Here is a 16,537-nt window from a genome sequence, read left to right on the forward strand (position 1 = left end):
TTTTGGTGGGGCCGGGGCTGGGCCTGGTGGGGGCAAGGGGGAGTGATTTGTCCACTGGTGCGGTTAGGTAATTTTACACTCTGGTTTTCATGTGTAATCTTTTGTTTATTTAAAAATGTGTTAAGCCAGCCATGCTATGTTTGGAGATATTCCCGCTCATTCTCTTGAGTTGGGCCCTGGACCATTGCCTGAATATTATTTTCTGATGGCACCATTGGGTTTGTTTTGCTTTCTTCTAAAATCTTGGCTTGTACTTAGAATAGGGTATGTAGATTTATAGGTTCTGTAATCTGTTTAAATAATAATAACACATTACTGTATATGAAGCACTGAGAACTCTCTATCTCAGTAATCGTTGCCACAATCCTTGCAAATGTTATCATATCCATATTGCAAACAGAGTTGAAACTGAAAGATAGTGGTTTGCCTAATAATCAAGCTAAGTTTCAAAATCACATTAAGGCAAGGATTTTATTAGGACAACCTAAACAGCATAAAATAGTGTACATGCTTTTGAGTCCTCCAGAACTTTTCAGAAGAAAGGTTTGACTACAGAGCTGTGTCTCTTCAGCTGTTTCCGATCCATGTTTCAAAAGTCTTGATTTTTTCAAATAGGATTACTGCCAAGTAAGTAATCCTATTTGAAAAAATCAGGACTGCCAAGTTAGTAGGCATGGGACGTGGGTGGCGCTGTGGGTTAAACCACAGAGCCTAGGGCTTGCCTATCAGAAGGTTGGCGGTTCGAATTCCGCGACAGGGTGAGCTCCTGTAGTTTGGTCCCTTCTTCTACCAACCTAGCAGTTCAAAAGCACATCAAAGTGCAAGTAGATAAATAGGTACCGCTCCGGTGAGAAGGTAAAGGCCGTTTCCATGCGCTGCTCTGGTTCGCCAGAAGTGGCTTAGTCATGCTGGCCACATGAACCGAAAGCTGTACGCCGGCTCCCTCGGCCAATAAAGCGAGATGAGTGCCACAACCCCAGAGTCGTCCATGACTGGACCTAATAGTCAGGGGTCCCTTTACCTTTACTAAGTAGGCATAGGATTGCATCCTTTAACTACCACTTTAGCACTAAGAATGGAAAGTCCAGTTCATTCTTTTGGGCTTCTTGATAGAAAGGCTCTCATATAAGAAGGTTTTTAATAAAGCGTCTTATAAATTGCAGACAAATCCCCTGCTTTGGTATTTATATCTAGCTGTCATGTGAATTGATCATAAATGGGAGTGTTTGTGTAGACTAGGGTTGGTGTGTTGTTGTTTTTAAAACTATCCTCGTTTATTGTAGGTATTGCTGTGATTTACAATATCTCTTTTTACATTGTAATAGGATTGGATATCCTTCTCTCCTTAGCCTCACAGATACCTGATAATTTCTTTCACCTTTTCATTCAAGCTTAATTGGCTAGGCATACATCTGTGGTAAATCCTTCCTACATGTGTATTTCATAAGCTTAGCAAAAACCTCTTACTTGTGCCCTGTGGTGTGTAGAATGTTGTCAGACGGAAACCAATTTCCTCCAGACTCAGCAGCAAAGGCGTCTCAAACTCCACCCTGTTTTCAGTTTCCTGAGTGTCATCTTTTTCTATAGAACTTCTTCCTTCCTTCCTTCCTTCCTTCCTTCCTTCCTTCCTTCCTTCCTTCCTTCCTTCCTTCCTCTGCTTCATGCACATCTGGGTTTTTTCTCTTTCCAAGTGCAGTCTTCATATTATATTTAGCATTTCCACAGATCTCCCCTCAAACCCCACTTCTCATGCGAATGCAGACATTTTGAGTTTGCTTTCGACTGCAATAATCCCTGACCATTGGCCATGTGGCTGAGGTTTATGGGAGTTGTGAGTCCAACAACATCTGGAGGGCACCAAGTCTGGTAACAGTGGTCTATACCAGTGGTTCCCAATTAGCTAATTACTGAGGGCCGCCTATTTTTCAAAAGCCAAGCCACAGACCCCCTACTTTTGAAAATCTTGATAACTCTATGGTAGTTACCTCTGCAGAGCAATTTTTTGAACAAAATGTGGGGTAGCCCCTAATAAGCAATGGATTTTAGGTATATTAAAAAACAGACGGGGGCTGAACAATATCTGGTTTTCAACATCGTGATATATCAGCAGCTAAACATCACAATATTCTGATATATCACAGTCTCTGAAATTGGAGATCAGGTGTGGGGATGAGGGAAGGAGCAGCAACAGAGGTTGGGTGGGTAGGGTGCCTGCAGATGAAGGAAGAAGCAGTCACGGAGATTGGATGGGTGCAGGGAGGAGAGGAAGCAGAATCACCTCCACTGCATGGTTTGAGTGGGAGGGGATGGAGATGGGGGGGGTGCATCAAGCCATTGAGCCAGCGAAGATGCACATCCACTGTGGCTGCTGTTGCTTTCCTGCTGACTGAGAAAAGCTGCTTCGCCTCAGTGCCAGGGGAAGGTAGTGCCACCGTGCCCTGAAGTGAGGGCCATCAGCTGCCCTGTTCTCCATCAGTGTGAGGGGAAGGCAGCACCTTGCAATCTGCTGTCCTGTTTTCCCTCCTGAGGGAAGGCAGCTCAGATGAGCAGCATATTGGCGGTACCTTGAAATCAGCTGCCCTGCTCTCCCTTGCTCAAGAAGCAACATATTGCTGCATATTGATTGCCAGGTCAAAATCGTTATCACAGTGGAATTTCAAAACTGATTTTGGCCAATATATTGAAAAATCACACAGTGCTAAAACAGACCATAAGATTTGTGATATTACCTGTGCAAAAATGACAAAAATTTAGTGGGGGGGGGAGGCAAGGGATGGGGCTGCGGACCCCCTGGGTGTGTTCCGCGGACCCCTATTTGGGAACCACTGGCCTATATACTATCTCCTTGTTCTTTGTGCACTATGGGGATTTGTCAGTCCCCATTCTTTTCAAAATAGCTTTGTGTTCCCTGCAGAATGTAAAGTATTTTTACCATTGGGTATTTTTATCATATATTCAGACTGGGTGGATATTTCAGCAATGAGAATGATGTATTAAAACAAACTGAAGTAGGAATTGTTATGTAACTAGAATGGTGGCTGGCCCAGCTAGAACAATCAAAAGATCTATGTTGAAAGGGGACTCTCCACATGCTCACCTTATTTGCTCTTTTCTTGTAAGGCCAGAGGAAAACAAAATCACATGTTGATTCTTTTTATAGTCTACTGGTCTGGTTGTGATAAATGAAAAGACTTCATATAGAAATACTTGGTTCTCCAAAAAAATTTCCTGCTGTGTGTATCACTTTTGTAATTCATGCATAGTTGTGCTTCATAATTTCAGTTTAACAACTTAGATAATTTACCTATTGGCTTTTCAGTTCATCCTCCCATTTCTTAGAGACAAGAGTACTTGCTTATGATCTCATTTCCAGACTACTTGATCTTCTTCACTGCTGACACTTTGTCAGTTTTTGGATTTGCATAATGAGCATAAATGTTTGGATTTTTTCTGCTCAGTTGTACTTCTGATTCTGTCAGAACAATCAGAGTCAGACGGGAGGTTTTAAGTCAGTACCAGGCTAGCACATCTATATATTGGTTGGGCACACATATGCCATGTAAAGCCAATACATTTCTATCAAGTATTGGTGCTTTTTACTACCTTCTGTTCTGTATGAAGTTTTTGCTTCATGGGGTGACTTGAGAGAAGAGATCACTAGATGCACAAACAGCCAGCTTCTTCCTGCGGTCTCAAAACAGTCACCTTAAAATGTTGTGCCCCATGTTTTTGAAAAAACTTATTGCAACTCTTTGTATAACCACTTATGAAAGGAATAAAATTGAATGTGTTAATAGAGTATCAAAAATGCACGATTGTTTTAGGCAGTGTTCCAGAATTCTCTACAATTTAAATTTAGAACTGCTTTTCACATGTCTGACCTTCTTTCTGACTGTTCAGTGACTAAAGAGTAGCTGTGTTTGATACCATAGGAACATGATCGATTTCTCCCAAATTATTCCTGTTTACCTTTGCTACTGAAGGCCTTTACACTTGACAGAAATGTTTAGCAAAACTCTGGGATACCTGTGAGGTGTTCTGGCTATGATAGGTTGTTTCTGCTATTTTGAAACTTTTCTGTCTCTCTCTCTCTCTATAAAATTCCTCTTTAGATCTGAAAGACCCACAACTCTGAGGACATGATGATCGTAGTGACTGGAGTCATGTCTGTGCCTGAGCTGGGCTCCCCAGCCAGCACTCCTGCTGCAGCCCCCAACTTATCCTGGATGTCTGAGGTTGGCACTCCCACTGCTGTGGAGCAACCAGTATTCCTAATGACTACAGCTGCCCAGGCCATCTCAGGTTTCTTCGTGTGGACTGCTTTGCTTATTACTTGCCATCAGGTAAGCAAAATAAAATACTTCTAGCATTTTGAATGGTACTTTGTAAAGGCACCTTTTCTACTGCAGCCTGAGAAAGAGAGAGAGAGAGAGAGAGAGAGAGAGAGAGAGAGAGCTGTTAAATTTACTGTGCTGACTACAGTTAAGCTTGCTGTAGCCTTACCTGCTCTACTCTCTGCCATCATTAGATCATGTAGAGTGGATGGAGCTTGTTGCCCAAAGTGGTTACTGCTACTTCTGTTTTAAGCTACAGATCACTTTATGCAATATTATGGCCTGTAGCATACATGAGCAATCTCCAACTCCATTTGCACAATGTATACAGGTGCACCTATGGATTAACACCATTGAACAAGCCCCCATGTAACTTGAAGGAGAGGAGAGTGCGTCTTTACTTTAGTTGTGATACAGATGTTTATCAGGTAGAATATATGTTTGTCAGGTATTTGCTGTGGTGCGATGAGTCTGTTCTCATATAGTAGTCAGAGTGGAAATGATGTGGCTAAAAACAGCTAGAGTATGGAGGGTGGGGGGAATGCAGGACTTTGCTGTCCCATCCCATTGTGTGTGAGACAAGCAAACCTCAGAGCTGTTCAGACAGTGCCAGCATATACATAAGGCTGCGGCTGCCAGGAAGCTGTCTACAAATTAGTCTCTTCAGCTCGCCATTAAGTTCATGGTGCCCATGTCTTGCCTAACAATAAATCTAGGCAGTAACTTGTAGGGAAAAGCAGGGCAATGTCAAAGCTATAGAAGATAAAGCATCTTTCCTGTCAGACTGCTAATACTATGGGGTGGATTGCTGTGATAGGCCCTGGGGCCTTTATTCCAGAATCCTAAGTAGTAATTAGTCCGTCAACTTCAGAGGTATGCAGACAACACACTTCCCTCATAGTAATGCAGTTGATTGGCTTAGGAATGATGTACATTTAATTAAGTGTGTTTCATTGGGGTGGGGGTGGGAGAAGGCTATGTAATGATGATGTGCCATGATTCATGGGGTTTAATAACCCTTTGGCGTTATCTTCCAGTTTCATAGCTCTGCCTGTTCTTAGCACAAGGAATAAACAGCCATTTATCATTTTAAATCTCTGCCCAAAATGTCTGTCATGATGATGAACACGCTGTACAAATGATTTCAGCGAACCTGGTTGCATGGTGAGGAGGAGGAGGAGGCATTTTCCTCTCCTCCTGCCACCAGCTTTTCTGCTGTAAAGACTTGGCTGCTGTATTTCATCAGGTTGGTGGGTGACGGTACAAACCAAATTTAGCATCCTCTTTGTAATGCTGTCTAATAGTGTCCTTGTATGATGAGTAACACATGCAAACCCTACAATTTCATCAACCTGTGTTTAACACCTGTGGGTTAATGAATAGATAAGTGACTATCCATTGGAGAGCTACAGAGCATTATATAATGAAACTGGCTGTGTGAGATTCAAAAGGGGATTAGCTACTTTATGAATCAGAATAGCAGCTTACCTGACATTTACTTGGGCAGTAACAATGAATCTTATTAGTTCTTCTTTAGAACATTACCGTATTTTTTGCTCTATAAGACTCACTTTTTCCCTCCTAAAAAGTAAGGGGAAAGGTGTGTGCGTCTTACGGAGCGAATGCAGGCTGTGCAGCTATCCCAGAAGCCAGAACAGCAAGAGGGATTGCTGCTTTCACTGTGCAGCGATCCCTCTTGCTGTTCTGGCTTCTGAGATTCAAAATATTTTTTTCTTGTTTTCTTGTTTTCCTCCTCCAAAAACTAGGTGCGTCTTGTGGTCTGGTGCGTCTTATAGAGCGAAAAATACAGTAATTGGTCATCTGCTGCATGTCTGTTGGAATAGCGCCATCTTGGTGTGTAAACAGTTGGCCCCCAGAGTGTACAAAGGGAGAGTTCTAGTCTTACAATCTCTGTTGTTATGGAATTCATGGGCACAGAACGTAGTCATGAGTACTAGTGTAGATGGATTTAAAGGAGAGAAATCCATGGAGGATGAATCTATCAAAATGCTGTTAGAATTGATAGCTAAGTGAATCCTCCGCAATAACAGGCAACATATCAGATGTTAGGGACGAATAAGAGGGCTGATGCCTTCATGTTCTGCTTGTGAGTTTCCCCAAGGCATCTTGCTGACTGGCTTTTGGGAATTAGATGAACCTTTGGTCTGATGTAGGAGGACCCTTTCTCTTAGTAGTATAACTGTTTCATGCATTACAGCTGTAAGGTTGACTCCGTAGATTGCTTGCATGCTTATTTATGTATCTGAAGAATTTTTATGTATTTCTTCAACTGAAAAAGGCCTCCAGAATGGCTTGCTAAGATCAATTGAGCTCTGTTACGAAGCTGACTAAAAATGCTCAATATCTTTACACTGAATTATATATGAGGGCTGTGTAAAACTAGATTATAAGACAAAGAGCAGCTAGGGTGTTCTATTGAAGCCAACTAGTCATAATCATACAAAACTTTTCCCTCTGCAAAAGAAAAAAAACCCTAGGAAATGCCTCCTTTTTTGAAGAATTTCCTGTGTTTGCACTCCTGGTGCTGCTGCTATCTGGAAACACCCTGTGGGCCAAGAAAAGCACTATTTCAAAATTACTGTTCATAACCAACATTCTAATACACTCTCCATCCAGTCTGTTTCTAGTCAGTAAAGATTTTAACTTGTAGGATAGGCAGGCTACCATATAAAACAAAACATTTTAAAGATGAGATTTGATTCGTTTGCAAAACTTATTGGTGTACTCTTCTGTTATTAGAAAGCACGATAGAGTTTGTATTTGAGAGACGTCTTATATGTCTTTGCAGATTAAAGTTGTGTTTATGGCTGGTCCTCACTTTGGTTGTCTTATATTTATAGATCCAAAAACTTTATTTTTGTGTGGGGTCATGACATTACAGAAGGCTCTGCTACTGTATTGCACTGAAAACATACGAGCCATATATGTCATGTGTATGTGCTTAAATCTGGTTTCTAAAAGTAATATATTGAAGCTGTGAAATGTAGACATCTGGATAATGAATGTGAACGATAGCATAGGATAGCTTCAGTACTGTAGCCATTTCACGGCTTCAGCACATTACATTTAGAAACCAAATCAGTTTGTAATTAAAATAAGTAAATCTCAAGTGAAAAGTATATCATTCAGATGCCTAGTACTTTAAAAAAAAACACTAAAATTATTCTTATCATTTGGATAGAAAAAATACTGTGGGACAGTTGCTTTTTATTTTACAGTAAATATAGTACAGAATGTTAATTTCATTACATTTTATAGCAATTTATATATTCATAAGCTACCTTACTTTGTAAATGAATTTTATCCCTTGTTCTTGTTTAAGGATAAAGAGCAGATGTAGGGTAAACATAGACCTTACAGTGCAAAAACCAAGTAAATATATCCTACTAAGCTATAAACTCAGTAAGAAAGCCTTATGAGAGCAAAAAAGTGCTTATATGCTGTGTATGGAATTGCATTCTTAAATTCCCATTATCACTCCTCTTCCTCCTTAGCTTACTTTTGTTCTAATTTGACATTATCCTGTTCACCATCTTTTTCATCCAGATCTATATGCACCTTCGTTGCTACAGTTGCCCCAATGAGCAACGCTATATTGTCCGGATCCTCTTCATTGTGCCCATTTATGCTGTCGACTCATGGCTCAGCCTCCTTTTCTTCACCAATGACCAGTACTATGTTTACTTTGGCACAGTGCGGGATTGCTATGAAGGTAAGGTGCTGGAAGGCATGGAAACAGGCTAGAGAGAAGGTGGTGCTTTGTATGTGAGCCTGAAGGAAGTACCCGTACAGGAGGGTCTTAGTTAAATATGGGGTTGTGTTCTAAATATGGAGAAGTGGCAGGAAGTCTATGGCAATGATGGAATGATAGGCCAAGCTGCTGGCTATAGATATTGCTCGCTACAGCAGAAAAGGAATCTGTATATGAACTAATACATAGGGATGGAATAAATGCAATATGTTGTTAGAATCTGTGGACATTCTCCCCATCATATAAGAAGGTTCAGATGATGAAAAATAATATTGGCACAGAATTCAGAAGCCCAGATACAAGAACTCAAGAAACCACGCAAATAGGTATGACTCCTTTGGTTCTGGTGATTCACTCAATAGATTATGCCAGTAGTTTTCCATCAAAGAAGAAAAGAGAATGTATGAGTGAGTTCTCTCAGCAGATTACTACTAAATCAACCTGAGCAGTTGCTCTAGGATAGCCTTCGCCAACTTGGGACGACCAAAAGTTTTGGACTACTGGTAGAATTCTGCAGCTGTCCAGCTACTGATCCCAGATACCTGAAAGATGCTTTCTAGGAAGCATGTGAAAAAAGACTTTTGCATTCCTCTGGTTTTCATAAAAACATGTAAATACAGTTTTGTTTTGTTTTTAAATTAGGGCAGTTATGGCTTATTTAATACAATCTCCTGAAATTGTTCAGAAGGACAAATATGTGAATGATCTCATGACAAGATTTCCTGCTCCAGTGCTAGAGAGCATGTGACAAATTTAAACTGATCATGGTGCATTCATTGCAGAGTTTCTTTATCTTTAACTGAAAAACAACCTTCAACAAAATTCCTATTTAAATAAGTTGAAAATATTCTTTTTCTGGTTATTTAGGTAGAACACACTGATTTGGATGAAACAAAAAAATTACCCTGCAGCACTTGCTGTATTTTAAAATGTTTTAGTTTGTGGATCTTGTGAGATTTTTTTTTTTTTGAGCAAGCCATACTAAGAGAGTCTCCTGCTGAGTTTCATAGCCATATGAAAATATGATACTAGTGCAATATTTGCTCATGAACAACTGTGGTTAGGAGATCACTGGGCTTTTCACACCTATGACAATACATTGGGATGTGTTAACAGATGGCAGATGCACACACACACACAATCCAGAGGCCATCTTTGTTTGGCCTGGCTTTCCCTTTCCTCTGCCTTTGCTGAGTGTGTATATAAAGGCGTAGCTGCGTAGCAGGAAGCCTGCTGCTCTGTGAAATTCATCTCCTAGCAACAGCTATTATCCCCTTTGCCTCGCCTAGGGAGTTTGCAAACATGACAACATCTGCTCAGAGGGTCAGCCCACATTCTAAAGTTTGCCAGCTTGATGGCCTGTATGCAAATAGGTTTGGGTCCCCCTCCCTGCTTTCGTACTTTCTATAGTTAAAACTATGTCTAGGAAAATCAGAAAACAGGAGGGGGTGGGAATCTCCTTTCATTTCAAAAGAGATTTTTCCCTTGGGAAAGTCTGCCCTTGGAAAACGTTAAAGAAAATACACAGCTGGAATCTGTGGCATTTAGTGTTTGATTCTTTTTTAGTTGGTAGTCTTATTTGAGAATTTAAATAACATCTTCAACTGGAAATGTTGGCAGTAGAGCACTAGCCAGAGACTTCAGCACAATCTTATGCATGTCTCCTTTGAAGAAAGTGCATGTTAAATGGGACTTATTCCAAGATAAATTTGCATAGGTGTGCGTGTGCAACCTAAATGTACTTCCATGAGGAGCTTGAGGAATGTTGGAAACGCTTTTGTTCTCTTCCACCTAATTTCATCTTCTCCTAAACAAGGTCCCAGAATAGGCAGCTCCTACTATAATGAGCCTTTCCTGTATCAGAGGGCAGGGCGGAAACCTCTTGAACAGCAGTGTGCTTTTGGTTATTCCTCCCACAAAAGCACTGAACTTGTTTTGTAGACATCTGGAGATGCAGGAAGATTGTTGACTGGAGCAAGACTTCACTCTGTGTAATAAGACATGCATTATATAAGTGATTAGTTCCTATAGAATTCTGTGAATGGAATTGGGTACAAGAAGCTGTCTGATAGTTTTTACTGAATTAATATTTTCTGGAACCTTTTATCCAAATAAACCCTTATGATTGTGGCACTGAGTTTGGGTTGAGGATAGGCTGAGAGATAGTGACTGGCTGGAGATCACCCAGTGAGCTTAGTTAGTGCTTCTTCTTTAACCATTATGCCATACCAAGTTTCATTTTGGTGACCTGGAGTGGAATGGTATGCCAGTCACCATTTTTTGGGACGTGATATACCCTGTTTAGGTTTTATTAACTCTTGTGTTCAACAACATGAGAGCAAGAAGCAGGCCACACTCTTCCCTGGAGTCCACATACTCTACATAGACATCTGTAAGGACCACCTCCTTACAGATGTAATTGTATGCATGAAGTCTTCCTTGGGATCTGGAACAATTTGGATTCCATATTCTAGTGAAGCCTTTGTATGTCCAACTGTATGTGTGAAAGTGTTTTCCCTGCATATGTGGATGTCAAAAGAAGAGCGTGGGATGTTGGGGGGGGGGGAGTACTCTGTATGGCCTTGCTGAGTGTTTCTGTGCGTTGAACATGGGAGTAAATAATACCCAAATGTAACTCTAGACAAAAAGTTAGGTTAGAATTATGATCTTTGACTTTTATCAAAGTCAAAAAGCAGTGCAGAAGGGGGGGAAAAGGAATGCACTTGACTTGGATCTTGAATACCACCACAGAACAACAGAAGAGCAGTTCACAAAAGGCAAGACTCTTACTCTCACCAAAACAGAACCTTTGTAACTCACAGTATCAAAGTAGATGTGACACTAAATGTTTATTTAGCAACCATGCTGAGTTTTTTAAAAAACAAAATTAATAGCACAGGCTTTAATTTTCAACTGGACTAGGTGATCTTAATGCCTGGGCAGTATTTGAATTGGAGACCTTCAAAGTAAAAAGGATTCCTGCTGTAGTCCTAATGAAGTCATCTCATTTCCACAAGTGCTGTTAAAATTCACAGCTGCATTGAGATTTTGAACCAGGAAGAACTCCGCTCACAGCTGTCCTAGTGTATTCTCATGGGTGAGGTTCAGCCACAGTTCGTGATATCGTAGGCAAGAAGAATCTGGTGCTGATCCTCACATGAACAGAGCTTTTGAGTACCAAGCTTATCATTCAGTTTTTAAAAATGTGATTACAGAGCTGGAAACCCATTGGTTCATACTAGGGAGTGTGTGTTTGTCATCGCCTTGGTCAAGCTTAGCAGTTTGGCACCTGGTCAGTATTTGCATGTGAGACCTTCAAAGTAAACAGAAATAGCACAAGCAAGTTGCATGACTGAATTGTCATGGGAACTTCCCCATCTAGTACACCATCAATGTCCCAGAATGACACTAGGGAGCACTGTGAGTCTAGAAATGACATATAAAATGCTCTGAACAACTTCCATAGATAAGCATGGCGGAATGGCTTGCAGGTGAAATGGTAAAAAGAATATTTGTGGTCTGGAGTGGAAGCATTGCAAGTGGATTGTACTATAAGTATTTTATTAGCATAATATTCCTGTTATGTATATGAAGCAAATTATCTTGCCTGCATCCTGGCACAGCCCATCATTCCTCTCTCAACTGAGAATCTTTTGATAAATAAAAAATTATCCCCAGTGAATTGGAGCAGATTTTTAAAAATAAAATAAATAAGATAAAGTACTGGATGGCAGAGAATATCTTAGAAGCAGCATTCTTCCTCTCATAAAGGACAGAAGACCTCTTCTGAAGTGGTTTAGACTGTGACATATTTGTGTACATTCTAAAAACAGTGGGGTCCCCCCTTTTTGCTGCTTTATTCACATGCAGATCTTAATTGATTCAAATAAACTCAAATAGTCGATCAATAAAAATGTCTTTAATCAAATGACAGGTCTGGTAGTGCGTTGTGGGATGTCTGGTAGTGCGTTGTGGGATTCTTTTTGAATTGCTGAGCTAGAACCACCCCCCCCCCCGTGGTTCCTTTTAAACAACATTCTTTGAAACCCTTGGAGTATATTTAGTGATTTTTGCTGATTTCATCTCTTTTTGCAGCTTTTGTAATCTATAACTTCCTTAGCCTCTGCTATGAGTACCTTGGCGGAGAGAGCTCCATCATGTCTGAGATTAGAGGGAAGTCCATTGAGTGAGTATGCTGTGTGTCCTATCTATCTATCTATCTATCTATCTATCTATCTATCTATCTATCTATCTTCTTTATCTCTTTGGTGGGAAAGACTTGAGTGCAGGCTGGCATCTATCATAGCACTTGTTCTGCCTCTGCCACTGGAAACTCTTCAGTGAGATGAGTATGCTTTAACATTGAATAAGGCCCCTTCATCTAGTTTACCAATTTCCACACCAGTCTGATTGAGACCATTTGGTCACACGTGAACTGCACTTCCAGCCTTATTTTCCTTGTTTTCCTCCAAGCTCCTTTTAGTCATACTGGCAATAGTTTTGTTGTTGCCCTAAGGCATTTCTGTCCTAATTTCAAATTAACCACAATTGTTCTTCACACAACAAGACATTGTGAAATCTGCAGTACTTGGGAAGCAGCAACACCTATTAACATCAGTGGGAGGTGGGTTGAATCTTGCAGCTGTAATTTAGCATAAATGCGTGGAAAAAGCAATTTGGGAAGAAAATGTGGGGAACAAATTGTGTGCCTGCTTGTTTGTTTGTTTGTTTGTTTGTTTGTTTGCTTGCTTGCTTCCTTGCTTGTTTGTCAGTGGGTTGTTTAACTCCACTTTCTCTGAAGACTAAAAGAGATGTTATTGTCATACCCTGAGGTGCTCTGTCTGATCCTTTTCTTTTAAAAAGTGTTTAATATTATATATCCATTCTAGATATCAGCATGAGAAAACAGTTAAACTGCTGTCAAACATCATAAATACTTATACACCTTATTTATAAAACAATCTTAAATGAAATCTATTTATACATTGACCACTAATAATGAAACATATGTTGTACGGTATATATTTTCCCACATTTATTATGCTATTTTTGTGATATACAAATACCATGAGAAAACTTGGTATACTTATTTGTATAACATTATTCTTGTTTATAAAACCCAATAATAAGATGAAATCTAATTATTTTCTGATCAGCTGTCTTGCTATCTTGCTTTTAGGTCCAGCTGTATGTATGGAACCTGTTGCTTATGGGGAAAGACGTATTCCATTGGATTTCTGAGATTTTGTAAGCAGGTATGGAAGGAGAGAACTTGCTTGGAGAGTTAGATGCTGCCACATGATGCTTCTTTCCATAGGATTATTCAGAAGTAGAATCTGCAGGGACTCCCTTAAACTAGTTTTAGGACACTGCTGAAAGTGTGAGTGAGGATGTCAGTTAAGATGAGTATGTGCCCCCTGCCACACCCCCCCCCCACCCTTTGCTTGTTCTCTTTAATTTATCTATACAGAACACACAAATCACTTCTAGGTCTGTCAGTTCTGCCAACCTTTTGAAAATTGGAGACAGAAGTAAAGAAGAATTTAGTTCCACTTAGCCTTGTAGCCTAGGGGAAGTTTTGTGTGAGCTATGGAACAGGAAACATTGAACTGAAATCTCACTTACCCTGCTTACGTAACTTGCCACTTCACTTTTCAGCCAAGGCCCAGCTCTGCAGTAAAAGAACCTGTATGAGCTTAAAAATATTTAGAGAGAATTGATTCAGTAACAACAAGAATGCTAGCATCAAATAAAGTATCAGTACCTAGCTGCATTATTGACTCTGCCGCAATGTCAGTTTAACTGGGAGTGTAGAAAGTATGCATGGTTTGTTCACATTTCGTAACTTTTACTACATTATTAATTTGGGCTATTTCAACCACACTGCATTGCTCTGTCATGGATATACCTGTTTATCTGACCTTGTGATCTGTAGTGTCTTGTTCTTTATATAGTTTTATATACCTCAGGTATGTACCCATCACTTTTGGTGTAACTGAAGCCCTTTCTGCCTCATGTCCCTGTAAATCGGCACCAGCACATTGTGAGCTATGCGCTGATTGTCTTCTTCCACTACTCCCCCCCCCCAGCAGATTTATCCCATTTTTATAAAACTTCATTTGAGAGCAAAGGCAGTGTTAACACCTAAAGCACATTGTCACCCAGATGCAATAGAAAAAAACCATCTGTACAAATATTGATAATCTCTTTTTAAAAAAATGGTAAAGGAGATTGTGAGTGAAGACTGGTGTACAATTGTGTTATTGTGATACAAATGGCAAGTATAGAAGGAAACTCAGTAAAAGACATAGGGAGAATATAACCTTAGCGTCAGATTAGAAAAAGCTGCTGAATGTTCCTTCAGTTCATGCTGAGTCTAGAAATAGTTGAGTGTAGAAAAAGAGGCGATGTGGCCAAGGGTTCAAATTTGGCTCGTGTGAGGGAACATTGTGTGATCTAATGCTTTTGGAAGTGGGGGTGTGACTCTGATACTACTTGGGTTATTTTTAGTCTGTGTATGGTGTTAGGCAACGAGTAACTTTTTTTTGTTTGCATCAAGACGTGTAAATATCTGACTCAGTTGTCCTGATAATTTGTTTGTACCTCATGATTATCATTAGTTGCAACAGGTTCTTGTATGTGATTAAATGTCACATGCTGCTCATATGAGTCCTCCTACTTGGGTCTTGCAGAGGAAGCAGTCAAGGATGAGCCACAACTCTTCACCAAGGGAACCTCTCCCAGTTTAATTGTAGAGAATAAATTACCTGATATGCTGCAGCCAGCTCTGTGTAAACTGTCGGGAGGAAGTGACAATGGTTCTTGATACATTTTTACTACACAATCCTATTGATAAAGTTTCTCTTTCCCCTGCCCTTCCCTTAATAGTAGTACAGTAGGACTCACAGAAGACAGGTCTTCTCTCAAAACACTACTGTTTCTCGGGTCCATCTATTCCGCATGGAAATTTGGCATCAGAATGAATGTCCATTACCAAAGAATGAATGTTCATTCCCACTAGGATAGTCCGGGCCTCTTCCTTGAATTTTCAGATAAATGAATGAATGAATGAATGTCTAGTGTAGTGTAGTGTAGTGTAGTGTAGTGTAGTGTAGTGTAGTGTAGTGTAGTCTAGTCTAGTCTAGTCTAGTCTAGTCTAGTCTAGTCTTGTTTACCCATGGAGATGCAAGGGGGAAATGTGCAGGCAGTGTATTCTCTCTTGCTTAGTAAGAAGTAAAGCTTCTCCTCTCTTCCAGAAGCCTGGCCAGTGAATGCTAATGCATTGTGCTACCTGACAACCTCTTGGATATTTGCTATTTTCAATTTCATTTTATTTTTAGTGTGAATTCCTATTTTTATTAAAATTATATTATAGATCAAATAATGTTTTAAATGGAAGCAGTACAAAATATATTAAACAGAGCACGGTCTAGATACATGGTTGTTGACTGCCAGCATTTTAGATTTTGAAGGATTTGTAAATGGTGTCTCTGCCACCGCCATCATATTTCTGGCTATAGGCCTAGGATTAGGAGTGCATGGTGAAAATATGTTAACTTTGGAACTTCATTTAGCATGAGCAATTTCACTGTCAATGTTAGAGTGCTTGTGTATGTACAGCAGTATGTCCTTGAGAGATCCAAGAGCAAATGTTTTGGAATTATTTTGTCCATATTTACAACCCAGGAGGCTGTCTTTTCTGAATGCTGTGGAGGTGATAATAAAGAAGTGTATTGGGATTGCTAATATTTTCTGTGAGCTGCCCTGAGACTTCAGGGTATAGGGCGGTATATAAATTCAATCATCATCTGCAGAACATAATGTTTCTCTGAAAATTGCAGTTGAAGCAACAGGGTTGACTGGATCAGAGAACACTTTCTCCCCTTCTCCCCAATGTTCCACTCCACTGAAGAAGGAGCTACATTTCCTACTGCTAGCATTCTGTTTCCCTGGGGCAAATGTGACATTCTCAGGCCACTGGACAGGAGCTTAAATGTGTCTGAGATATGATTCAGAAGAGGGCTAGCGCCACACCACATTTTGATGATTTGTTTGTCCTCCCCTAGACTTCTGCCCAGTGACAGAGTAACTGTCTGGGTCACATCACCCACATGCTGTCCCTGTAATGTCTTAACACTTTCTTCACCAGGAAGTGTCTAAAAATAAAAGTTTGTGGGATTGGGCTGCAGGAAAATGATTAAACAACCCCCAGAATGGAGAAGAGGAAGCTTAGAAGCAAGTTTAACAATTAGCTTGACCTTTTCCAGTTCACATCATGGCAGTGACTCATCAGCTGGATTGTGCTGGGATTTTTTAATCTCATTGAAGTTTTATGGTCACCACCCAAGAGCATCTTATCACAAGCAATCTTTCCCCCTCTTTTGGCTTTCTCTTTCATATGACCGCAAGGCTGGTTCTTCCTGCTTGAGTG

General features: G+C 40.2%; 1 protein-coding gene across 2 annotated transcripts in view; it reads left to right on the plus strand.

The window, feature by feature from the left end:
* TMEM184B (transmembrane protein 184B) overlaps nucleotides 1–16,537 on the plus strand; it is a 33,674-nt gene that overhangs the window by 8,481 nt on the left and 8,656 nt on the right. For both annotated transcript variants that reach the window (XM_028745900.2, XM_028745901.2), the window contains exons 2-5: nucleotides 4,113–4,343; nucleotides 7,902–8,067; nucleotides 12,202–12,292; nucleotides 13,286–13,361. In XM_028745900.2, the coding sequence (XP_028601733.2) occupies nucleotides 4,140–4,343; nucleotides 7,902–8,067; nucleotides 12,202–12,292; nucleotides 13,286–13,361 (537 nt within the window). In that variant the 5' untranslated portion in view covers nucleotides 4,113–4,139. The remainder of the gene's footprint in view (nucleotides 1–4,112; nucleotides 4,344–7,901; nucleotides 8,068–12,201; nucleotides 12,293–13,285; nucleotides 13,362–16,537) is intronic.

This window comes from Podarcis muralis, chromosome 10, assembly GCF_964188315.1.
Source record: "Podarcis muralis chromosome 10, rPodMur119.hap1.1, whole genome shotgun sequence".
Taxonomy (NCBI): Eukaryota; Metazoa; Chordata; class Lepidosauria; order Squamata; family Lacertidae; genus Podarcis; species Podarcis muralis.